Source organism: Ranitomeya variabilis, chromosome 5 (genome assembly GCF_051348905.1).
Source record: "Ranitomeya variabilis isolate aRanVar5 chromosome 5, aRanVar5.hap1, whole genome shotgun sequence".
NCBI lineage: Eukaryota > Metazoa > Chordata > Amphibia > Anura > Dendrobatidae > Ranitomeya > Ranitomeya variabilis.
Window position 1 is genome coordinate 431,297,369 of NC_135236.1, and position 27,643 is coordinate 431,325,011.

Genomic DNA, 27,643 nt, shown 5'->3' on the forward strand with positions numbered 1-27,643 from the left:
TATACTTATCATTGAAGAATGTGCAACACTTTTTTGAAAAGTAGCTGAGCTTAGTGGGACTGGTCCCAACCTTGGGTGGCCTGACAGATTCAATATATTTTCTGCCTGAAATGGTGTAAATTACAACTGAAATGAACTGCACTCCATGATTAGAGTAAATTTTCTGATTGCTGCACATGGGAACCTCTCAAGGTACAAAGAACATCAAATGAATTAATTTCAGCATCATTTACATAAAGTTTTGTTGAAGCCCTTGAAATTGTTCCAGAAAATGAAGTATTTCTCCCAGGAAATTATTACCATTACACATTTTGTTAAACACATGTTTATTTCCTTTGCGTGTATTGGAACAGCTCAAACACACGGCGAAAAAAAGGCAAATTGGATATAATTTCACACTTAAGCTCAAAAATTGGCCAGGCAAAATTGTTGACACCTTCAAATTAATAATTGATTGCACACCCTATAAAATAAATAATTGCAACTGCATATAATAGCCATCAATAAGCTTCTTTCAACGCTCAACTGGAATTTTGGACCACTGTTATTTTGCAAACTACGCCTAGTCTCTCATATTTGAAGGGTCCCTTCTCCCAACAACAATCTAAAGATCTCTCCACAGGTGTTCAATGGGATTTAGATCCAGACTCATTGTTGACTGCTTCATAACTCTCCAGTGCTTTGTTTCCATCCGTTTCTGGGTACTTCTTGAAGTGTGTTTGTGGTCATTGTCCTGCTGAGAGACCTATGACCTAGAATGCAAACCCAGCTTTCTGACACTGGGCACTATATTGTGACCCCAACTCCTTTGGTAATCTTGAGATTTCATTATGCCTTACACACAGTCAAGGCACCCAGTGCAAGAGGCAGCAAAACCTCCACCATATTTGACTGTAGGTACTGTATTCTTTAATTTATAGGCCTTTTCCTCTTTTCGGTAAACTGTAGAATGATGTGCTTTACCAAAAAGTGCTATCTTGATCACATCTGTCCACAAGACTCTTTCCCAGTTGGATTTTTGCTCACTCACAAGCATTTTGTCAAATTGCAGTCTAGCTTTTTTATATCTTTATCTTTATGTTTGTCAGTGGAGTCCTCCTAGGTCTCCAGCCATAGCTGTTATGATCCCAATGGCAGGGGACCTCAAAGATGACAGCAAAGTCTGCAAAACATAAATACCAGCTCATAGGGAAGTGGTAACTAGGCTGACCATATACCTGATCCTAGCGCAAACACTAACAGCAGCCGGGGAACGTGCCTACGTTGATTCTAGACGTCTCGCGCCAGCCGGAGAACTAACTACCCCCTATCAGGGAAAATAAGACCTCTCTTGCCTCCAGAGAAAAGACCCCAAAGTAATACAAGCCCCCAACAAATAATAACGGTGAGGTAAGAAGAAAAGACAAACGTAAGAATGAACTAGATTTAGCAAAGAGAGGCCCACTGACTAATAGCAGAATATAGTAAGAAGACTTATATGGTCAGCAAAAAAACCTGCAAAATATCCACGCTGAATATCCAAGAACCCCCAAACCGACTGACGGTGTGGGGGGAGAATATCAGCCCCCCTAGAGCTTCCAGCAATAACAGGAATCACATATTGTACAAGCTGGACAAAAAATATGAACAATGCAAATGATCAAGAGTACGAAAGCAGGACTTAGCTTATCGTGCAAAGAACCAGGACCTGAAGACAGGAGCAAACAGAAGTGAACTGATTACAATGAAGCCAGGCACTGGACTGAGAATCCAGGAAGTTTAAATAGCAACACCCCAGGCCTAACGAAGCAGGTGAGCACAAACCTGGTAAAAGACAATCCAAGTGCCAAATCACTAGTGACCACAAGAGGGAGCCAAAAAGTATAGTTCACAACACATAGCGTTTCATTTTATTCAAATGTCGACAGATAGTTTGTGCTGACACTAATGCACCCTGAGCCTTGACAGCTTGAATTTCTTTGGAAATTTATTGGGGCTGCTTATCCACCATCTGGACTATCCTGCATTACCTTTCTTCAATTTTTCTCTGTCTTCCTTGTCCAGGGAGATTAGCTACAGTGTCATTGGTTGTAAACTTCTTAATTATGTTGTGTACCATGGTCAAGGGAACATCAATATCTCTCCAATGGACAAGTAACCTTGAGATTGTTGATATTTTTCAACACTTTTGGTTCTTAAGTCCTCAGACAGTTTTCTTCTCTTCTTTCTGTTCTCCATGCTTAGTGTGGCACACAGACACACACAATGCAAAGTCAACTTCAGCCCTTTTTATCTGTTTTCAAGTGTAATTTTCATAGTGCCCACACCTGTTACTTGCCACAGGTGAGTTTGAATGAGCATCACATCCTTGAAACAAAGTTGATTACCAGATTTTTGCAAAGGTGACAACAGTTTTGTCTGGCCTATTTTTGAGGTTTACTGTGAAATTATTTCCAATTTGCCTTTTATTTCTCTGTTTTATTTTGTGTAGTGTTCCAAAACACACAAAGGAAATAAACATGTTTATAACAAAACATTTGTAATTGTAATAATTTTCCAGGAGAAATACTTTGTTGTCTGTAACAATTTCAAGGATGCCAGTACTTTTGACCATGTCTGTATGTCAAAGGTGAATTATTTGCCCAAGATTGCTTTGTCTTCAAGTTAGACCATTCTTGTAAATTATTATTATTAGAAGTTTAAATAGCAACACCCCAGGCCTAACGAAGCAGGTGAGCACAAACCTGGTAAAAGACAATCCAAGTGCCAAATCACTAGTGACCACAAGAGGGAGCCAAAAAGTATAGTTCACAACAGTACCCCCCTTTAAGGAGGGGTCACCGAACCCTCACCAAGACCACCAGGGCGACCAGGATGAGCAGCGTGGAAGGCACGAACCAAATCGGCCGCATGAACATCAGAGGCGGCCACCCAGGAATTATCCTCCTGACCATAGCCCTTCCATTTGACCAAATACTGGAGCCTCCGTCTAGAGAGACGAGAATCCAAGATCTTCTCCACCACGTACTCCAACTTGCCCTCAACCAACACCGGAGCAGGAGGCTCAACAGCAGGAACCACAGGCACAACGTACAGCCGTAACAAAGACCTATGGAACACGTTGTGAATGGCAAATGACACCGGAAGATCCAAACGAAAAGAAACCGGGTTAAGAACTTCCAAAATTTTATAAGGACCAATAAAGCGAGGCTTAAACTTAGGAGAGGAAACCTTCAGAGGGACATACCGAGAAGACAACCAAACCAAATCCCCAACACGAAGTCGGGGCCCCACACCGCGGCGGCGGTTGGCAAAATGCTGAGCCTTCTCCTGTGACAACTTCAAGTTGTCCACCACATGATTCTAAATCCGCTGCAACCTATCCACCACGGAATCCACCCCAGGACAGTCAGAAGACTCAACATGACCCGAGGAGAAACGAGGATGAAAACCAGAGTTGCAGAAGAATGGCGAAACCAAAGTATCGGAACTAGCCCGATTATTAAGGGCAAACTCCGCCAATGGCAAGAAGGTCACCCAATCATCCTGGTCCGCAGAAACAAAACATCTCAAATAAGCCTCCAGAGTCTGATTAGTTCGCTCCGTTTGACCATTAGTCTGAGGATGGAAGGCAGATGAAAACGACAAATCAATGCCCATCTTAGCACAAAAAGATCGCCAGAATCTGGACACAAACTGGGATCCTCTGTCAGACACGATATTCTCCGGAATGCCGTGCAAACGAACCACATTCTGAAATATCAAAGGAACCAGATCAGAAGAGGAAGGCAACTTAGGCAAGGGTACCAAATGGACCATCTTGGAAAAACGATCACACACCACCCAGATGACAGACATTCCCCGAGACACCGGAAGATCAGAAATGAAATCCATGGAAATGTGCGTCCAAGGCCTCTTCGGGACGGGCAAGGGCAAAAGCAACCCGCTAGCACGAGAACAACAAGGCTTAGCCCGAGCACAAGTCCCACAGGACTGCACAAATGACCGCACATCCCGTGACAAGGAAGGCCACCAAAAGGTCCTAGCCACCAAATCTTCGGTACCAAAATTCCCAGATGCCCTGCCAACACCGAGGAATGAACCTCGGAAATGACTCTGCTGGTCCATTTATCAGGAACAAACAGTCTGTCGGGTGGACACGAGTCAGGTCTACCAGCCTGAAATCTCTGCAACACACGTCGCAAATCCGGAGATATGGCCGACACGATCACTCCCTCTTTAAGAATACCAGCTGGCTCCGAGACTCCAGGAGAGTCAGGCACAAAGCTCCTAGAGAGAGCATCAGCCTTAACATTCTTCGAACCAGGCAGGTATGAGACCACAAAGTCAAAACGAGAGAAAAACAATGACCAACGAGCCTGTCTAGGATTCAGGCGCCTAGCAGACTCGAGATACATCAGATTTTTGTGATCAGTCAAGACCACCACACGATGCTTAGCACCCTCGAGCCAATGACGCCACTCCTCAAATGCCCACTTCATGGCCAACAACTCCCGATTACCAACATCATAGTTCCGCTCAGCAGGCAAAAACTTCCTAGAGAAAAAGGCACATGGTCTCATCACAGAACAACCAGAGCCTCTCTGCGACAAAACAGCCCCAGCACCGATCTCAGAAGCATCCACTTCAACCTGAAAGGGAAGTGAGACATCAGGCTGGCACAAAACAGGCGCCAAAGTAAACCGGCGCTTCAGCTCCTGGAAGGCCTCCACGGCTGCAGGAGCCCAATTAGCCACATCAGAACCTTTCTTGGTCATATCCGTCAAAGGTTTAACAACGCTAGAAAAATTAGCGATAAAGCGACGGTAGAAATTAGCGAACCCCAAGAACTTCTGAAGACTCTTAACAGACGTGGGCTGAGTCCAATCATGAATAGCTCGGACCTTGACTGGGTCCATCTCCACGGCAGAAGGGGAGAAAATAAAACCCAAAAAGGAAACCTTCTGCACTCCAAAGAGACACTTTGAGCCCTTCACAAACAAAGCGTTATCACTAGTGTTGAGCGATACCGTCCGATACTTGAAAGTATCGGTATCGGAAAGTATCGGCCGATACCGTCACAGTATCGGAATCCAATCCGATACCGATACCCGATACCAATACAAGTCAATGGGACTCATGTATCGGACGGTATCCCTGATGGTTCCCAGGGTCTGAAGGAGAGGAAACTCTCCTTCAGGCCCTGGGAACCATATAAATGTGTAAAAGAAAGAATTAAAATAAAAAATATCGCTATACTCACCTGTCCGACGCAGCCGGGACTTCAGCGAGGGAACCGGCAGCGTTGTTTGTTTAAAAATCGCGCTATTACTTGGTTACGTGAATTCCCGGCTTGTGATTGGTCAGGTCGGCCATGTTGCCGGGACGCGGACCAATCACAGCAAGCCGTGACGAAATTACGTCACGGCTTGCTGTGATTGGTCCGCGTCCCGGCAATATGGCCGCCCTGACCAATCACAAGCCGGGACGTCACGGGAGGCTGGACACGCGCCCATTTCAAAATGAGCGCGTCCAGCCTCCCGGCTTGTGATTGGTTGATCGCGGCGCAACCAATCACAAGCCGTGACGTCACGGGAGGCTGGACACGCGCCCATTTCAAAATGAGCGCGTCCAGCCTCCCGGCTTGTGATTGGTTGATCGCGGCGCAACCAATCACAAGCCGTGACGTCACGGGAGGCTGGACGCGCTCATTTTGAAATGGGCGCGTGTCCAGCCTCCCGTGACGTCACGGCTTGTGATTGGTTGCGCCGCGATCAACCAATCACAAGCCGGGAGGCTGGACGCGCTCATTTTGAAATGGGCGCGTGTCCAGCCTCCCGGCTTGTGATTGGTTGACCGCGACGCAACCAATCACAAGCCGTGACGTCACGGGAGGCTGGACACGCGCCCTTTTTAAAATGAGCGCGTTTCCAGCCTCCCGTGACGTCACGGCTTGTGATTGGTTAATGGCGGCCATGTTGCCGGGACGCGGACCAATCACAGCAAGCCGTGACGTATTTTCGTCACGGCTTGCTGTGATTGGTCCGCGGCCCGGCAACATGGCCGCCCTGACCAATCACAAGCCGGGACTTCGCGTAACCATGTAAAAGCGGGAATTTTAAACAAACAACGCTGCCGGTTCCTGCGCTGAGGTCCCGGCTGCGTCGGACAGGTGAGTATAGCGATATTTTTTATTTTAATTCTCTATTTTACACATTTTAACATTAATGTTGTTCCGATACCCGATACCCGATACCACAAGAGTATCGGAATCCCGGTATCGGAATTCCGATACAGCAAGTATCGGCCGATACCCGATACTTGCAGCATCGGAATGCTCAACACTAGTTATCACGCAAAACCTGAAACACCATCCTGACCTGCTTTACATGAGAATCCCAATCATCCGAGAAAACTAGAATATCATCAAGATACACAATCAAAAATTTATCCAGATACTTCCGGAAGATATCATGCATAAAGGACTGAAACACTGAAGGGGCATTAGAGAGCCCAAAGGGCATCACCAAGTATTCAAAATGACCTTCGGGCGTATTGAATGCAGTTTTCCATTCATCTCCCTGCCTAATGCGCACAAGGTTGTACGCACCACGAAGATCTATCTTGGTGAACCACTTGGCACCCTTAATCCGAGCAAACAAGTCTGACAATAGCGGCAACGGATACTGAAACTTAACAGTGATTTTATTCAGAAGCCGATAGTCTATACAAGGTCTCAAAGACCCGTCTTTCTTGGCCACAAAAAAAAATCCCGCACCGAGAGGGGAAGAGGATGGACGAATATGCCCCTTCTCCAAAGACTCCTTGACATAAGAACGCATCGTGGCATGCTCGGGTACAGACAAATTAAATAATCGTCCCTTAGGAAATTTACTGCCAGGAATCAAATCTATAGCGCAGTCACAGTCCCTATGAGGAGGAAGAGCACTGGACCTGGACTCACTGAATACATCCTGATAGTCACACAAATACTCAGGAACTTCTGAAGGAGTAGAAGTAGCAATAGACACCGGCGAAGAATCGCAATGAATTCCCTGACAACCCCAACTTGAGACAGACATAGCCTTCCAATCCAAAACAGGATTATGGGTCTGTAACCATGGCAGTCCTAAAACGACCAAATCATTCATTTTATGCAGAACAAGAAAACGAATCACCTCCCGATGTTCAGGAGTCATGCACATGGTCACTTGTGTCCAATACTGCGGTTTATTTTCCGCCAGTGGCGTAGCATCAATTCCTCTGAGAGGAATCGGAACCTTTAAAGGCTCCAGGACAAAACCGCAGCGCTTGGCAAACGACAAGTCCATAAGACTCAGGGCAGCACCTGAATCCACAAATGCCATAACAGGGTAGGAAGACAATGAACAAATTAAAGTCACAGACAAAATAAATTTAGGCTGCAAATTACCAATGGTGACAGGACTGACAACCTTGGTTAGGCGTTTAGAGCATGCTGATATAACATGTGTAGAATCACCACAGTAAAAACACAGCCCATTCTGACATCTATGATTTTGTAGTTCGGTTCTAGTCAGGATTCTATCGCATTGCATTGAGACAGGTGTCTGTTCAGACAACACCGCCAGAGGTTTAGCGGATTTGCGCTCCCGCAAACGTCGATCAATCTGAATATCCAGCGCCATAGAATCATTCAGACTTGTAGGAATTGTAAAACCCACCATCACATTCTTAATGGCTTCAGAAAGGCCATTTCTGAAATTTGCGGCCAGAGCACATTCATTCCATCGAGTAAGCACGGACCATTTCCAAAATTTTTGGCAGTACACCTCAGCTTCATCCTGGCCCTGAGAGATGGCCAGTAGAGCTTTTTCTGCCTGAATTTCAAGATTAGGCTCCTCATAAAGCAATCCGAGCGCCAGAAAAAACGCATCAACATCCGCCAATGCAGGATCTCCTGGCGCTAACGAGAAAGCCCAATCCTGAGGGTCGCCACGCAAGAAGGAGATAATAATTTTAACTTGCTGAGCTGAATCTCCAGACGAACGAGGTTTCAAAGATAGAAACAATTTACAATTATTCCTAAAATTCCTAAATTTAAATCGATCTCCAGAGAACAGCTCAGGAATAGGTATCTTAGGCTCTGACATAAGACTGCTAACAACAAAATCCTGAATGCCCTGCACACGTGCAGCAAGCTGATCCACACTAGTAATCAAGGTCTGAACATTCATGTCTGCAGCAAAGCTTCAAGCCACTCAGAGATAAAAGGGAGGAAGAAAAAAAAATAAAAAACTCAGAACTTCTTTTCTTTTAATCCCACTTCAGCAATGCATTAACTATTTATTGGCCTGGCTTACTGTTATGATCCCAAGGGCAGGGGACCTCAAAGATCACAGCAAAGTCTGCGAAACATAAATACCAGCTCATAGGGAAGTGGTAACTAGGCTGACCATATACCTGATCCTAGCGCAAACACTAACAGCAGCCGGGGAACGTGCCTACGTTGATTCTAGACGTCTCGCGCCAGCCGGAGAACTAACTACCCCCTATCAGGGAAAATAAGACCTCTCTTGCCTCCAGAGAAAAGACCCCAAAGTAATACAAGCCCCCAACAAATAATAACGGTGAGGTAAGAAGAAAAGACAAACGTAAGAATGAACTAGATTTAGCAAAGAGAGGCCCACTGACTAATAGCAGAATATAGTAAGAAGACTTATATGGTCAGCAAAAAAACCTGCAAAATATCCACGCTGAATATCCAAGAACCCCCAAACCGACTGACGGTGTGGGGGGAGAATATCAGCCCCCCTAGAGCTTCCAGCAATAACAGGAATCACATATTGTACAAGCTGGACAAAAAATATGAACAATGCAAATGATCAAGAGTACGAAAGCAGGACTTAGCTTATCGTGCAAAGAACCAGGACCTGAAGACAGGAGCAAACAGAAGTGAACTGATTACAATGAAGCCAGGCACTGGACTGAGAATCCAGGAAGTTTAAATAGCAACACCCCAGGCCTAACGAAGCAGGTGAGCACAAACCTGGTAAAAGACAATCCAAGTGCCAAATCACTAGTGACCACAAGAGGGAGCCAAAAAGTATAGTTCACAACACATAGCGTTTCATTTTATTCAAATGTCGACAGATAGTTTGTGCTGACACTAATGCACCCTGAGCCTTGACAGCTTGAATTTCTTTGGAAATTTATTGGGGCTGCTTATCCACCATCTGGACTATCCTGCATTACCTTTCTTCAATTTTTCTCTGTCTTCCTTGTCCAGGGAGATTAGCTACAGTGTCATTGGTTGTAAACTTCTTAATTATGTTGTGTACCATGGTCAAGGGAACATCAATATCTCTCCAATGGACAAGTAACCTTGAGATTGTTGATATTTTTCAACACTTTTGGTTCTTAAGTCCTCAGACAGTTTTCTTCTCTTCTTTCTGTTCTCCATGCTTAGTGTGGCACACAGACACACACAATGCAAAGTCAACTTCAGCCCTTTTTATCTGTTTTCAAGTGTAATTTTCATAGTGCCCACACCTGTTACTTGCCACAGGTGAGTTTGAATGAGCATCACATCCTTGAAACAAAGTTGATTACCAGATTTTTGCAAAGGTGACAACAGTTTTGTCTGGCCTATTTTTGAGGTTTACTGTGAAATTATTTCCAATTTGCCTTTTATTTCTCTGTTTTATTTTGTGTAGTGTTCCAAAACACACAAAGGAAATAAACATGTTTATAACAAAACATTTGTAATTGTAATAATTTTCCAGGAGAAATACTTTGTTGTCTGTAACAATTTCAAGGATGCCAGTACTTTTGACCATGACTGTATGTCAAAGGTGAATTATTTGCCCAAGATTGCTTTGTCTTCAAGTTAGACCATTCTTGTAAATTATTCCTGTAGTTGTCTCTTTGATTAGACTGAGCACTTCAAGAACATCACAAAGGAGAAAGGCAGTGAGTATATCGAGTCACATAATTTCCCCGAGTGGCCACACTATTCAATAGGGAGAGTGTTCATGCCACAAAAACACATACAACTCAAAGGTATGAAATCATGTTTAGAGATACAAACAGGAGTAAATTGATAAACATGGCATACAAAAGAATACAGAATAAATATTGATGTACAGTGATTCCAAATGGCATAGAAATAATGAGATTAGCTTAATGTCAATAAAATGGCAAGCATATATTATGCAATATATTACTTAAATAAAAAAAATACAATTTCCATTGCCAAGACAGCATACTTAATACAAATGCTCTCTACAGATCTAACAAAAAGTACAGACACTTACATAAGTCATGGTAGATGAAAAGAGATGGAGTAGATAGACGAGTGATGACAGGTTTGCTGCAGGGTTGCTTAGACAGCTGTTCAGCTGGCCTATTACTAGAAATGTAGATGGAGAAGTCGTAAAAAAAGAAATACAGAAAAATAGGAAGAGATTGAGATGTGAGATTTTCAAATTCTTTCTAGTAGGATTGATAGATTCAGGACTCAGTTGAAAAAAAACCTCATTCTTACTGTATCACACAATTGTAAACAGAAAATATAACTGATATAGTAATATTTAAATATTTTTGTTCTGGTCATCCTCTATGTGCATGGCTCTGCTTACAAAAATGGATCTCCTGTATATACTGTACAACATTGTTAAAATACCAGTTTTTTGTCATGTAAAAAAAATCAGACCAAGAAGAATCATTTCAGAAATGTTTCCATGTTTAATGTCACAGATAGTCTGAACAATTCAGATGAATATCAAAGTGACTTTTTACATCTGCTGTCGCTGTTTAAAGATATATTTCCACGCACACTTATATATTCAGTGCGCAAAAAAAGTATTTAACACATCACAAATTTTCTAAGTAAATATGTTTCTAAAGGTGCTATTTACATGAAATTCTCATCAGATGTCGGTAACAACCCATCCAATCCACACAGGCAAATAAATCAAACTATATATATTCCTAAATTAGGAGTAATAGTAAAAAATGACACAGGGATAAAGTATTGAACCCGCTTACTGAAATTGAATTAATACTTTGTAAAAAAAATACTTTGCAAAAAAAAAAGCCTTTGTTGGTGATGATAACAGCTTCAAGATGCCTATTGTATGGAAAAAACGAGTTGCATGCGTTGTTCAAGTGTGATTTACTCATTCTTTCACTCAAACGCTCTGCAAATCCTAGAGGTCACATGACCTCCTTCTATGAACTCTGAGCTTTCATACATTTTGTATTGGATTCAGGTCAGGTCATTGGCTGGGTCGTTCTAACAGCTTCAGTTTCTTTCTCTGAAACCAATTGACAGTTTCCTTGACTGTGTGTTTGGGATCATTTTCTTGCTGAAATGTCCACTCTTATTTCATCTTTACCATCCTGGCAGCTGGCAGCAATATTTAATTAAAATGTATTGGTACATTTGTCCATTCATCTTTCTTTTAATTATGTTAAGTTTCCCTATCTGGTATGCTGAAAAACAGCTCTACATCATGATGTTCCCACCTCTTAAACTTCCCTGTTGGTATGGTACCTTTTGGCCTACAAACGTGGTGTATATTATGGCATCTAAAGAGTTCAATTTTTCATCTCATCTGACCAGACTTTATTCTCCTAGTATTTCGCAGGCTTCTCTAAATGTTGCTGAGTAAATTTTAAGCATGATTGAGCATGCTTTTTGTTCAGCAATGAAGTCTTACGTGGCATATATGAGCATGCATACAGACCATACAGGTTGAATGCATTACTTATTGTTTTCCTTGAGATAATTATACCTGTGAATTTCAGGTCTTTCTGTAGCTCTACACAGGTGGTCCTTGGCCTTTTGACAACTCTTCTGATAATTCTTTTCACTCCTTTGTCTGAAATCTTGAGGGGAGCACCTGGTTGTGCTGGTTTATGGTACAATGATGTTATTTCCTCTTCCATAGAAACCTTCAGTACTTTAGAAATTCTTCTGTAACCAATGCCATCAGTATATTTTGCAACAATAAGTTTGCAAAAGGTATTGAGACAACTCACTGTTTTTAACCATCATGACATGATTCTTGTGTGGCATATTGGTAATGAGATATCTTCTTATTTGCCATGAGTTGAACCTGCGTATATCATTTTTCAATAAGTGACAGGAATGCTTTCTAATTACTGATAGATTTTACCCAGTGTCATGACTTTCCATGACTTTTTGCACCTCTCTTTCTTCATGTGTTCAATACTTTTCCCCCTGTGTCATTTCTCATTATTTCATATAACTTAATTTATGGACATCTATAGTTTGATTTCTTTGCTTGCGTGGAGTGAACAGGTTGTTGCAGACATCTGATGAGAATTTCATGTCAGTAACACAGTTAGCCATATGTTTACCTAGACAATTGGTGGTGACATGTTCAAAACTTATTTCATCCCTTGTATGTATACAACTGAAAAAACCTGCACAAATCAGGTATCAATATGCAACCAGGTTTATTAGTTAAATAGGTTGAAGGAGTTGTAAGGTCAATCTACTGTATATAAATGACCTATCTACAGTTGTGAATATACAGAACATATTTCAATGTTTTTATAATTGAAAATAAAGGGTTACAAAAAAAGTATAGATGCATGTCCATGTTTGCAATTGGTTGGGATGGAAATAAAGTTTGCACTCAACCTTGCTTGAGCCCCCTGCAAGGTCATGCACTAACTGCACAATCACTTAGGTTATTCACCAGAGGCTCAGGAAATCCAGTACATCTAACCCAATTTTTAGAAAATGTATTGATGCAACCTAATAGTTTTTAAATGCACTTTTTTAAGGCAAGAGGCATACTCACTGACAATTTCCAGTCAGAAATTGGGGGATATCTTCCTAGACATCCATTGTCTGGCAGTGTACTTTCAGGGAATATAAAAGCATTTATCAGGAATAAACTATATACGGCTATTGGTCACTTTTCAAGATCAATTAATAAAATACAGGATCTATGGTCTTCTGTGACAAGCATTCCCATACTGACGTGCAATATTGTAACCACCTGGTCACAGTCTCCTTACATTTCTAGACCCCCAACTGAATATTTATTTCATGTGCCAGATTTCACAGGACCACGTTAGATTGCTTTTTCATTGAATTCATTGCTATTATTAAAGTATTGTTAAAGTATGTGCTCAGAATATGTATGTCCAGTAGAGGATTGTCACAGATCCCTTACATATAGTGATCAAACAGGTAGGTGGCACAACCAGTGAATTAGAGTTAGCTTAAAAAAAGTGTTTATGCCTCTGGAGCCAATCACTGAGCTTCTGTAGACCAAGAGTAGACCGAGTGAAGTAGCTGCACACCTAAAGGCATATGAAGATGCTTCAAATAGGATTTATCATCAATATTTTATATTCATTGGTTACACCATGGTAAATAAGCTATTATACAATATTTCTGGTGAAAAAAACTTCATCACATATATCCTCTATTCACTGCAAATAGGGTAAGGGGATCCAAGGTGTGTGGCGGTATTCCCCTCAATATGGACAACCAGGACATAGCTGTATCAATGCCTGCAGTGTGTCTTCTTACAGTGTCTTCTATAACCCATATAAACCCATTGTAAGCAAATGTATATTGTAAGGGTTTTTTTGCAATGGGTTACTGTTTAGGAAGGTACAGTCCCTTGTGTGTGATAAATGCAATGTGCATTTATGCAAAAGGATTCCCTTTGCTTATAATTATCTGGTTACTAGAGATGAGCAGATCGATCCACAGAGGATCGAATTCCAGTCTATTTTTCTGAAATTTGCTGTTTTATATGAAGTTGAACATTTTGAGATTTGATATGTGGTCTTGCAAAAAAAAAAATTGCTGAACACCATTTCCCACAATGATGAGGCATCAGAAAGCAGGCTAATGTCTTTTTGTGTGACCGCTCTGCAGCTATGACATCTTACCAGTAGCATAGCTACCAAGGTGGAGAGGTCACTATCGCCCTGTGCCCCATCACATGAAAGGGCCCATCCGGAGCCACAGCCATTTTTGTGATGAGTCATTGTCATGCTATTTTTATGCTTTATAAATACAGGCTATATTTTAATACATGATAAAGTAGAGGCTACTACGATGATTTCCACTTCTGTGATAAGGCAGAAGATGGTGCTCTGAGGTGTCAGGGAGAGGAAACGAAGTGTCTGCTCCCCAGTCTGACAGAGACTCTGCATACTGGCTAGTACAGTGGTTAGTCTCAAAGCCTCAATCCGTGCAGTGTACGATGTGGGCTGCCTTACGTGATGAACTTCTTCCTGGATGGACTGGCAGCGCTGGAGTTTGCTTCTCCACAGTCTCATTAGTTCACACACGTCGAGTCCTTGTTAATTCCAGGCATTTAACTCAGTTATTTCCTAGTCCTGCCTGCAAAATTCAATGGTAAGTGGGGATGGAATTTATCATATTGATTAAATTTAGGCATGTCATTGTCAGTGTGAGGTGAATGTGAGATGATGGAGATGTGGGAGCTGAAGGGGTTGTGGGTGAAGGGGGACAACACACTGGGGGGTGAATGTGATAGGATGGGGGTATTGTGGGAGCTAAGGTGGGGGAGGGGGACAGGGCACTGGGGGTACTGATTATTTTTGTGTTTTGTTATGAGATTATATGCACTCCATCACATGTAATAGTTGCTGTCTGTGGAGGCTGGAGATGGGTAAGGGGTGGCTTTTTATACTTGCAAGCTGGGACTTTTATAAGTAATAGTATGACAAGTCCCGATACAGTAACCATAGCATGAGCAGCATCATAGTTAAAGGACCACTTCAGCATTTTTTATTTCACCACTGGAATGGTACTTAAAATTCAAGTCCCATGCCCCCTGTCTGATACTCAACTTTTGGCATTCTCATATATAATTTTTGTTGCTACTATAGTCTGTCTCTTGCAGTTTGTGACCCCCGGGATGCTCCAGTGTTTCATGAAGCAAGCCAGAGCCTAATCAGTGTAAGTCTATGAGAGCCTCATTCTGGCCTCATTCTGGCTCTCATAGACTTGCATTCAGAACTTGTGATATGGCTTCTGACTTTTGGTTAGTCTGAAGCTACATTCACAAGATGATGACATGTGACCAGAGCTGTGCCAAAAAATAGTGAATGCACTGGAAGGTGAGTATATGACCAGGGGAAGGAGGCTTAGGCTTAAAGCACCGCTCCGTCTCTGGAAAAGAAAACAAAATGCTGAGCAATTTATTATAAAGTTATTAAAGATTTGGGATTGATGTCTGCAGTTATCACATGTTTGCTATTTGCATGTTCTGTGTGGAAAGGTTTAGCTTCTCTCAATAGAAGAGAATTGAGAGAAGCTGAAAGAGTCTAGTTATCACACGACAGCCTGTTCACATAATCAAATCTGTGGCCATTATTACTGTACATGGAGTACTAGGAAAACATTATTAAATGTTAAGTGGGCACTTAAGCAGCAAATTGTTTATAGCAGCAGCAGTAGCAAAACTGCTGATATGGCTATCAGTCAGTGCTGGGGCGTGGTTATTGCCGTCGCTCTCTATACCCAAAGTGGTGAGTGAAACCTTGCCAGCCCACCCCTATGCCTGGAAGAGAGAACCTGTTGGAAGCAACAAAGTTATTTTTTCAAAGCAGGAGGGCTCTCAGTGTTTGTGCCACACAGTGTCAGAATGCTAATAACCTGCAGATTTACCACACATCTGCAAGTTACCATCATTGCTTTACATGCCAAGTTCTGTTTATGCACTGTAATAGAACAGCAAGACATGATCCCCTGCACTACCTCTCTCCATTTTATAGACCAAAGGTCTCATTAAACCTGCAGTCCACAGAATGGCAGGGTGATGCACTAGTGCTAAGACTCTAAAGTCATGTGACCTAATGTGAGAGTCAATAAACAGTTTAGGACCATCATAAAGTGTGGGGACTACTGTGGTGGCTGTTATGAAGTGTGAAGACTATTATTTAGTGTGGGGGATACTGTGTGGTGCTCTCATAAACTGTGGGGCCTATTTTGAATGCTATTATGAAGTGTGAGGATCATTATACAGTGTGAGGGATACTGTGAGGACCAATAAACTTTGTGTGGGCTACTGTGGCGGACCTTATACACTGTGTGGACCATTATACAGTGTGAATGCTAGAGTGGGGGCCAATATACAGCATGGAGGTCATCATAAAATGTGGGAACTACTGTAGTGGTCATTTTACTGTCTTTTGGGGGAGCAGCGTTGACGTCATTCTATTTGTATAGGTGAACTCAGAGAGACATAATTCTGTATGTGTGGGAGTTGTTGCCCCATCATACTGTGTAAAAGGGGAGATGTGGGCTCACCATACTATGTATAGGGGAGCTATTGGGACAATATACTTTTTCTATTGTGGAGCTCTGTCAGCATTATACTGTGTATAGGGTGCTGTGGGCCCATAATGCTGTGTATAGGGGGGCTGCCTGTGAGCTCATCATACTGTGTTTATTAGCTGTGAACTCGCAGGACCTGTCTGATGGCACCGCGAGCAGTGGAAAATTCTCACGCTTGTGGTGCCTTCAGACAGGGAATATGAGTTCACAGGGAGACACTGAGCACACAATGCTCAGTGTCTTTGCTGGATGACAGGCTGTATGGTTGCAGCATCTCTGCAAAAGGTGAAAAATATTGTTGTTTTTCATTTTTAACTCTTTTGCAGATGACAAGGGCGTCGAGGGAATGGGCGAGGTCATAAGCATAGTTTAATTAAGAGTTATTAAAGGAGTCTGTGTCATTCTTTCAATTAAAGGACTTTATTCTTGGTGTGTGTGTTTTCATACAATGTGGCTATGGGGTTATCAATGGGGGTGTCTTATTGATGCCTCTCCTTTTCTAACCATGGGGCTTGATGTCATCTGACAATACAAAGGTAACATTGTGACCGTCGGCTGGGGCCGTAGTCATGGCCCCCATAGGTGTCTGCTCAAGATCGCCCCAGCCACCCACATCACATGGATAAAGTCCCACTGTCTTACTTGCCTGGTTCTCAGGGTTCTCCTTGAATTGCAAAAAACTTCTTCTTCTGATTTAGTGCACAATAAGACAGAGTCCGGTTTTAACTTTAAACGTAGAACTTTACTTTTTTTCATATGCAGTACATCCATTTCAGTTACAGCATCAACACCAGGTACCAAACAGCATATTTCCTTTGCCTTTTCAGTTACAGCATCAACATTAGGTTCCACAAAGCATATTTCCTTTGCTTTCTCTGTGATTTTCAATGTGTTCCCAGGATGTCCCGTCCCGCTCGGTATTGCAGCGTCCTCCCTGTCTGTCTTGACTACCTTTTGGAGTTCCCTTGTCCATTTAACACCAGACATAAGGGCATCAGCCCAAGTAGTAAGCTGCCACATTTTCAGAGCGACCTGCTGTATTGTCCAGCTGTTACTCCTGCAGTAGACTCTGCTCTAGCCACTGCTGTCACCGCTGCTATCTGCTGTCTCTGCTGCTGGCCACTATAGGCCCCTGGACGGCTGGACTATTTTCCTTAAACATTGCGGAGTACAGCCGCCCTGCATGGGCTCCCTGGCTCTTCTCACTCTAAACAGGAAAACACCATATCCTAAATATGGTTGGCTCCTCCTAAACTAACTATATAACCTAATGTACCCCATCTAGTGTCATAACTGAGCTACTGCACTTTCCTGTTATGATCCTAGTGGCAAGGATCGCAAGTTTTGACTAGCTAAGTAACTAAACCGATGACCAGCTCTGGGGAAGTGGTATCTGGATTGACCGCAACCTGATCCTATCCGCAAACAACTATAGGCAGCCGTGGAACGTTACCTGAAAATCCTAGACGTCTCTTCACGGCCTGAGAAACTACCTATTCCTAGAGGGAAAGTAAAGTCCTTACTTGCCTCAGAGAAATGACCCCAAAGATATAGAAAAGCCCCCCACAAATATTAATGGTGAGTTAAGGGGAAAGCACAAACGCAGAGATGAAATAGGTTTAGCAAATGAGGCCCGATAACACTAGATAGCAGAAAATAGGAAGGGAGCTGTGCGATCAATAGAAAACCCTAAGCAAAATATCCACGCAGAGATTGCTCGAGCCCCCGCACCAACTAACGGTGCAGGTGAAGCAACTCCGTACCCCAGAGCTTACCAGCTGCAAGAACTCACATATTAGCAAGCTGGACTAAACTCATAATACACTGAAATCATATTGCAGACTGATGAGCAAAAAATAATCAAACAGAAACTTAGCTTCTCCAGAAGAGACTGAAAACGAAGATAATCAGGGGAGATCAGAATAGCACTGAATACATCGACAGCCGGCAACAAGTGGAGGTGAAGCAGAGCTAAATAGGAAACTCCCTAGTGCATAACGAGGCAGCTGATTCAGCCACAGATCCGCAGGATAACAAACAAAGCCACCAGGGGGAGCCCAAAAACAAAACTCACACAATACTACCTGTGACCACAAGAGGGAGCCCGAAAACAGAGTTCACAACACTTTCCCTAACAACAATATACAATTAGCAGCACTGAGCACAAAATATTAAATACAGTCATACATACATTTAACTGGGATGTGTTTTGGGCACAAGAACGCTTTTATCACCCCCTTACAACATCAACTCCCCAACTATCACCCCAGTTGCCACCGCTATGGGAAAAGTGGGAAGAGCAAAGCTAAGTGCAAGAATTAGCACATTTTAGAGATGTGCCTTTTCTGGGGCGGCTGAGAGCTGATGTTTTTAGCCTAGCAGGCCAGTATCCATGGCCCCTTCCTAAACTATTAATATCAGCATGCAGCTGTCTGCATAGCCTTTGCTGTTTATTAATTATAAGGGGACCCAATGTAAATTTTAAGGAAGGGGTCCCCATTTTAATAGCCATTAAAGGCTTATTATACATCTGTGAGCTGATATTAATAGCCTGGGAATCTCCATGGGTATTATCCCCTTCCCAGACTATAAACATCTGCACCCAGCTGTCGGTTTAGCCTCTGCTGGTTAACAAATTTATGAGAGAGCCCATGCCATTAAAAAATAATCTTTTTATTACCGTATATACTCGAGTTTAAGCTGACCCAAATATAAGCTGATGCACCTAATTTTGCCACGGAAAACTGGGTAAGCTTATTGACTTGAGTATAAGCCGGGTATGCATTGTCCCCTCTTCCCTATCCTGCTATGCATGGCTCCCCCATCTTGTCTTGGTATGTGGCTTCCCTCATCCTGTCCTGCTATGTGTGGCTTCCCCGTCTTGTCCTGGAATGTGTGGCTCCCCTGTTTTGTCCTGGTATGTGTGGCTCTCCCATTTTGTCCTGGTATGTGGCTCCGCCAGTTTTTCCTGGTATGTGTGGCAACCCTGTCCTGTCCTGGTATGTGGCTCCCCCGTTTTGTCATGTTATGTGGCTCCTCCGTATTGTCCTTGTATGTGTGGCTCCCCCTGTTGTATGCATGGCTCCATGGTCTTGCATGGCTCCACAGACCCACATGGCTCCCAGGGTCCCACATGGCTCCCACGGTCTGGCACGTCTCCCATGGTCCTGCGTGGCTCACACCCCGCATCCTCCTCACCCTCCTCACGTGTCGCTGCATCTCTGTCCCGGTGGTGGCAGCTCTTCCTTGTTCCTGTGCTCAGTGGTCACATGGTACCACTCATTAAGGTAATGCATATGTGCTACACACCTATGAAAGTGGAGACACATGCATATTAATTACCTTAATGAGCGGTACCACCTGACTGCTGAGCACAGGAACAGGGAGAGCCTCCGGCACTGTGACTGAGATGCAAGGACTGAGATGCAGCGACAGAGGGTGAGTATTGATGTATTCTGGAAGCTGGTGGCTGCAGCTGTCACTGTGCTACAGCTGCCGACTCCTCACTCCCCCTCCCCCACCAGCTTTCTGGACAATGACTCATGTATAAGCCAAGGGGGGGGCGTTTTCAGCACAAGAAATGTGCTGAAAATCTCAGCTTATACACGAGTAAATATGGTAACTAAATACATGTACAGTAAGATTTACACACACTGTGCTAATTGTATATGTCCCTGACATATATATAACTATCTATTCTATGTGTATTTACTGTATGTAATCCATCTATTCTGTCCTGTCAGCTCCTGCAGTGATGAATTGCCAGCTCTACTTATATCTATCTATCTATCTAATATATACAGCTCTGGCAAAAAATAAGAGACCACCACATCAAAACCCTGTCATGGGCAGCCCAATCTCCAGATCTGAACTCCATTGAAAACCTCTGGAATGTAATGAAGAGGATGATGGATAGTCACAAGCCATCAAACAAAGAACTGCTTACATTTTTGAGCCAGAATCAGTGCAAAAGACTGGTGGAAAGCATGCCAAGACGCATGAAAGCTGTGATTAAAAATCATGGCTATTCCACAAAATATTGATTTCTGAGCTCTTTCTGAACATTAGTATTGTTGTTTCTAAATGCTTATGAACTTGTTTTCTTTGCATTATTTGAGGTCTGAAAGCACTGTGTTTTATTTTATTTTTTTGACCAATTCTCCTTTTCAGAAAAAAAATACAAAATTTATTGCTTGGAAGTTCGGAGACATGTTGTCAGAAGTTTATAGACTAAATGATCAATTTACAGTTTACTTAAAAATATACCTATAAAGGGAAAAATCAGACAAACTGAACATTTTGCAGTGGTCTCTTAATTTTTGCCAAAGCTGTATATGTGTGTCACTGACATTAATATATCTAAGTATCCTATGTGTATACATCTACTCTATCTATTCTATTCTAACCTGTCAGTGTGATTTAACTGTACGTGGCACATGACCATTTTGGAATAAATATGAAGTTTTAATTGCTTTTCTTTACATTTTTGGAAAAGGCATTGCAAGAGAAAAATGGAAATTCTGATGTTTTAAGTTTATCATACAGTTTAAATATTAATAGATTGAAATTTTATGATAAAATTAAATAGGTTTCTTTTTTACTTTTTGAATGTTTTTGATTAATTATTTTTTAAAGGCTAGGAGGCTTAAAACCTTCAACCCCCTGTTATATATACAGCAACATATTTATATTGCAGTATATAGCTTAAATTCACTTATGAAGTCCCAACTATGGCTTTAGATGGCAAAAAAGCTATCTGCATCACACAATTGTATCGGAGGATGAATGATGGAGGTCTTGAACATCTTGTTTCAGCACTGTGTGCCTTAAATGTTACTGTGAGAGATTGACAATGGCATTAAAATCCAGAATAATGCTTTTACAGGCAGATATTAGCTGAATAGCTGACATCAGCAGAGAAAGGAGCATGTTTAGCTTCTGAGCCCACTCCATGCATGTGACATACCAAACCGGTCTAAAGTTTAAACAAACCTGTTCATGTAATTATTTTCCTTATTCTTATTGGAATGTGCACATTGTATACTTAGACTGAGGGCAGCAAACCACTAAGAAACACATATGGAAAGAAGAAGTGAAAAATCTCTTGTTTAACACGCCAGAATATGTGTTACACTTAATATTACTCAAATAATCTCCTTTTTGTCTGATTTCAGCTTAACAAATACATAGTATTCCCTCACGTTGCTTAACCTGGTAATAACCAAGAATGGGTTTCCAACTTTCTTGAAGAAGCACTCAGAGGTGCTAAGCGTTTGTTGGCTGTTTTACCTTCAGTCTGTTGTTCAAACCTTATCAATTGGGTTGAGGTATGGTGATTGTGGAAGCTATATCATCTGATGCAGCACTCCATCCATTTACTTTTTGGGTACATAGCCCTTACATAGCCTGAAGGTGTGTTTTGGTTCATTGTACTGCTACAACTTAAATGATGGTCTCACAGCAACCAAGTGTGATGGCATTATCTTGAAGAATGCTATTGTTTCCCAACACCATTACACCTCGTCCTCTATGCTTCAAGGTGGGTACGGCACATAGAGAAAATATTTCCTCAGTGATTGACCTTAGTAGTGGCTTCTTTTTGCATTTCAACCATAATGGTCTGCTTCTTACAATCTCCTCTTGACTGTTGATTTTGAGATGTGTCTGCTACTTGATGTCTGTAGATTATTTATGAGAGCTGTTATCTGTGGGGCTGTGAATTTGTTGTTTTCTATTAACTCTGATGAACTCTTCCTTTGCTGCAGAGGTAATTCATAGCGATTTATTAACTTTCATGACTGGACTTGATGATACCTTCAAGGTTCTACCAATTTTTCAGACTGACTGTGTTTCTCATACAGGAAAGAAATATATCTTGGTATCGTGTTAGCCAGTGGATAGAAAAACATTTAGAATTGAGAGTCCTCAGTGGTTGATCAACCACTGAGGACTCTCAATTCTAAATATTGTGTTTCTCATGTGTTTCTTCTCTACTTGGTTGAGTGGCTCTTGCCATTTTCTGGCTTAGAACAGTTGTGGAATAGTTATCAACACTATAAGGATTTGTATACCAACACTTCCTCTACAAAATATATCTGAACAAGATGGCCACAAACACTTTCTGAAGGCCCATGATTTAGCAAATGAACTTATGACAAAGCCTACCAGTTCTTTGGAAGTCATCCAGGAGACAACCTCTTGAAGCTGACTGAGAGAAGGTCAAGAGTGTGTCAAGCTGTTATAGTAAATGGGGGTACTTTGAGATTTAACACGTGTTCTGGTTTGTTTAACACAAATTTACTTATTCCAGGTTTGCATCAGTGTCCTTTATGGTTTCGTTGCCTTTAGTATGAATCTACCATGTACACATTCCAATAATAACAAAGAAAACTATGCATGAACAGGTTTGTCCCACCTTTTTGATGTACTGCACATGTACATCACTCATTGTAAAGGAGCAAAAGCATTCACAAGAAGTTCAAAAGTATAGTGTAAATGTGCAATGATTTTTATCCAAGATTGTCCCATAATGTTCTTCACAATATATAAGTATCCAGGGCCGGACTGGCCATAGGGCACTTCTGGCAAATGCCAGAAGGGCCGGTGCCAGTGGTGGGCCGCTCAATCCGCCACCCCCGCCGTCGCATTCAACTATACCGGCGTATAGACGCCGGTACAGTTGAATGCAATGATGGAGGAGAGAGCGTCTACAGACGCTCCTCTCCCATCATTCCCCACTCTGCCTCTGACACTGCGGGTGCGCGATGATGTCATATCATCGCGCACCTGCTGTGTCCCGGGCAGACTGCAGCTGCTGAGACAGGAGCAGGAACCAGGAAGCAACGCTGGGCACGAGGAGAGGTGAGGAGAGTTTTTTTTTTTTTTCTGGACTGTGGGGCCATTCTCGGAGGAGGTGAGGGGAGGAAGAGAAGAGATGTGGGCTGTATATAGTTCTCTGTGGGCTGTGCTCTGTGCTGTATACTGCTGTGGGCTGTATATAGTTCTCTGTGGGCTGTGCTCTGTGCTGTATACTGCTGTGGGCTGTATATAGTTCTCTGTGGGCTGTGCTCTGTGCTGTATACTACTGTGGGCTGTATATAGTTCTTTGTGGGCTGTGCTCTGTGCTGTATACTGCTGTGGGCTGTATATAGCTCTCTGTGGGCTGTGCTCTGTGCTGTATACTACTGTGGGCTGTATATAGTTCTCTGTGGGCTGTGCTCTGTGCTGTATACTACTGTGGGCTGTATATAGTACTCTGTGGGCTGTGCTCTGTGCTGTATACTGCTGTGGGCTGTATATAGTTCTCTGTGGGCTGTGCTCTGTGCTGTATACTGCTGTGGGCTGTATATAGTTCTCTGTGGGCTGTGCTCTGTGCTGTATACTACTGTGGGCTGTATATAGCTCTCTGTGGGCTGTGCTCTGTGCTGTATACTACTGTGGGCTGTATATAGTTCTCTGTGGGCTGTGCTCTGTGCTGTATACTACTGTGGGCTGTATATAGTTCTCTGTGTTCTGTGCTGTATACTACTGTGTGCTCTGTGCTATATATAGTTCTCTGTGGGCTGTGCTCTGTGCTGTATACTGCTGTGGGCTGTATATAGTTCTCTGTGGGCTGTGCTCTGTGCTGTATACTGCTGTGGGCTGTATATAGTTCTCTGTGGGCTGTGCTCTGTGCTGTATACTACTGTGGGCTGTATATAGCTCTCTGTGGGCTGTGCTCTGTGCTGTATACTACTGTGGGCTGTATATAGTTCTCTGTGGGCTGTGCTCTGTGCTGTATATAGTTCTCTGTGGGCTGTGCTCTGTGCTGTATACTACTGTGGGCTGTATATAGTTATCTGTGGGCTGTGCTCTGTGCTGTATGCTACTGTGGGCTGTATATAGTTCTCTGTGGGCTGTGCTCTGTGCTGTATATAGTTCTCTGTGGGCTGTGCTCTGTGCTGTATACTACTGTGGGCTGTATATAGTTATCTGTGGGCTGTGCTCTGTGCTGTATGCTACTGTGGGCTGTATATAGTTCTCTGTGGGCTGTGCTCTGTGCTGTATATAGTTCTCTGTGGGCTGTGCTCTGTGCTGTATACTACTGTGGGCTGTATATAGTTCTCTGTGGGCTGTGCTCTGTGCTGTATACTACTGTGTGCTGTATATAGTTCTCTGTGGGCTGTGCTGTATATAGTACTCTGTGGGCTGTGCTGTATATAGTACTCTGTGGGCTGTGCTGTATATAGTACTCTGTGGGCTGTGCTGTATATAGTACTCTGTGGGCTGTGCTGTATATAGTACTCTGTGGGCTATGCTGTGTATAGTACTCTGTGGGCTGTGCTGTATATAGTACTCTGTGGGCTGTGCTGTATATAGTACTCTGTGGGCTGTGCTGTATATAGTACTCTCTGGGCTGTGCTGTATATAGTACTCTCTGGGCTGTGCTGTATATAGTACTCTCTGGGCTGTGCTTTATATAGTACTCTGGGCTGTGCTGTATATAGTACTCTGGGCTGTGCTTTATATAGTTCTCTGTGGGCTGTGCTGTATATAGTTCTCTGTGGGCTGTGCTGTATATAGTTCTCTGTGGGCTGTGCTGTATATATTACTTTGTGGGCTGTGCTGTATATATTACTTTGTGGGCTGTGCTGTATATATTGCTCTGTGGGCTGTGCTGTATACTACTGTGTGGACTGTGCTGTATACTACTGTGTGGTCTGTGCTGTATACTACTGTGTGGTCTGTGCTGAATACTGCTGTGTGGGCTGTGTTATCTACTACGCGAGCTGTGCTATAGTATGCAGGCTGTGCTGTATACTATGCGGTTTGTGCTATATAATATGCGGGCTTTGCTATATACTATGGGGAGTATATTATATTCTATGGGGGAGGCCATGTTATGTACTATGTGGCTGTGCTATATACTATTGTGGGGGTATATTATATTCTATGGGGGAGGCTGCGTTATATACTATGGGGGGCTGCATTATATTCTATGGGGGGCTACATTATATATTATGGGGAGGTGGGCTGTATTATATTCTATGGGGGTTACATACTCTGGGGTGGCTGCATTATACTCTGTGGGGTGGCTGCATTATACTCTGGGGTGGCTGCATTATACTCTGGGGTGGCTGCATTATACTATATGTGGGCTGCATTATACTGTATCGAGGACTATGGGGAATACGTTATACTATATGAAGAACTATGGGGTGCATTATACTATGGGAAGTGAATTGTACTACATGGATGACTGTGGCGGTGCATTATACTATATGGAGCACTATGAGGATTGTATTATGCTATATGGAGGACTATGAGGATTGTATTATGCTATATGGAGGACTATGAGGAGTGTATTATACTATGTGGAGGACTGAGCAGTGTATTTTAATATATGGAGGACTATAGGGAGTGTATTATACTATATGGAGGACTATGGAGCACATTATAATATATGGAGGACTATGGGGTGTATTTTACTAAACAAGTAAAATGCTGCATATTCGGATTGTTTTTGCTGGAACAAAAAGCCTTGTTGTCAGCAGCACATTGCCAGTGTAAACTGTAGATGTGCTGCTGAAAACATGATACTGTATGGTGATCTATTAGTGATCGTTCTGTCTCATCATTATTCCTCAGCTGGTGGAAAGAGGCCGGGAAACAAGCGTTGAACAACTTCAGTATTGTCGATCAAACTCGTTTAGCGGCCTGAACTCAGCGCACGTAAATACAACAGAAAGGCTTCTGTGTGATGTGCAATATGTTAGCATTTGGGGACCCATTTTAAACTTTGCCTAGGGCCCCACTTTGCCTAAAACCGGCCCTGCCTACAAGTGTACAAAGATATTATACAGTCACCATGTGACAAGTGGGCCTGTGTAACTTCAAATGCCAGGGCTGAATTTTAGTCCCAGTCCGGCCCTGTAAGTATCTGATAGTCTAGAAAATCCAATACTTTAGCATGACTAAATCTACTACATGCTTTACTACTGGAATATTGTTGTATGTATCATTAATAAGATCAATCTCTTGAAAGGTAAAAGATAGGTAAAACATTTTATTTGATAATTTATTTAAAAATGGATATATATGTATAAGTATAATTGTTTTATTTTTTTTATTTTTTTAGAATTCCACCAAATGTCCGAGACATTGTTTATTGCACAGGAGTATCCTTGATGGATGAAGATGTTTGGGAGTTTATTTGGATGAAATTCCATTCCACTACAGCAGTTTCTGAAAAGAAGATATTGTTAGAAGCACTAACCTGCAGTGATAATAGAAACCTACTGAACAGGTCAGTGGATGCAAGATGATTTGCTGATCAATCATAGATTAGGGAAAATTCCAAAGTACTGTACAAAGTACAAGTAGGGTACTGTGAGAAGCATGTGGCTATTGTAGAGGAATGCAGATGGGACAAAGATTAAGCACAATTTCTGGAGAAAAACTTAAAAGTAGAGCATTGGGTATTCTAATTACACATTTCCTAAGTTGTGTTCAATTTTTATGAAGAACCATTGGGTAGTGTTACCTTATTTTGAAGGGAAGTTTGCTTGAATAAAGCATTGGGTATTCTAATTACACATTTCCTAAGTTGTGTTCAATTTTTATGAAGAACCATTGGGTAGTGTTACCTTATTTTGAAGGGAAGTTTGCTTGAATAAAGCATTGGGTATTCTAATTACACATTTCCTAAGTTGTGTTCAATTTTTATGAAGAACCATTGGGTAGTGTTACCTTATTTTGAAGGGAAGTTTGCTTGAATAAAGATATAAAATTTGATTTATATGGATGAAATGTTATAACAGCCAGTGGGGAAATGAAGTGCAAAACCCAAAACAGCCACAACTATGTGAACAGACTGCTAGACTGTGGAGATTTTTCATTGCAACTGTTTTTATAGAGGAAAGAAAGTGCTCAAAAATCTCTGAGCATGCTGTTTTGGAAAATAAAAGCAAACACTGGCATTAAGAATGTGAAAGAAACAAACATCACAAAACCAAAAATTAAATATATTGCTATTTCATTGAAATATTCTTTGGCCATAAGTTACTTTGAAGTATAGTTTAAAACATTAAATGTCTATGTAAAGAACAGAACTTTTTTTTTCCCAGCACATTTGGGGCTAGTGACTTTTTTACAAAGTGTAGATTGCTCTAGGTATGGAAATATTTTGGCTTTTTTTCTTCAAATGACTTAAAACTCATTCACTTGTCAGGTTTTGGGTGTATGAGTGCTATCCATGTTTTTGCTGACAGCACTGGTATCAGTATTAGTAAATGGGGCTTTTCAAATATCCATGATTTGCTTGGTTCTCGAAGTAGTGATAAA

The 27,643-nt window shown here is 42.2% G+C and overlaps 1 protein-coding gene across 1 annotated transcript in view; it reads left to right on the forward strand.

Moving 5' to 3' along the window:
* The window catches only part of TRHDE (thyrotropin releasing hormone degrading enzyme), a 1,510,236-nt gene that overhangs the window by 1,440,738 nt on the left and 41,855 nt on the right, over positions 1–27,643 (forward strand). The window contains exon 16 of the mRNA XM_077265293.1: positions 26,439–26,606. Within this exon, the coding sequence (XP_077121408.1) occupies positions 26,439–26,606 (168 nt within the window). The remainder of the gene's footprint in view (positions 1–26,438; positions 26,607–27,643) is intronic.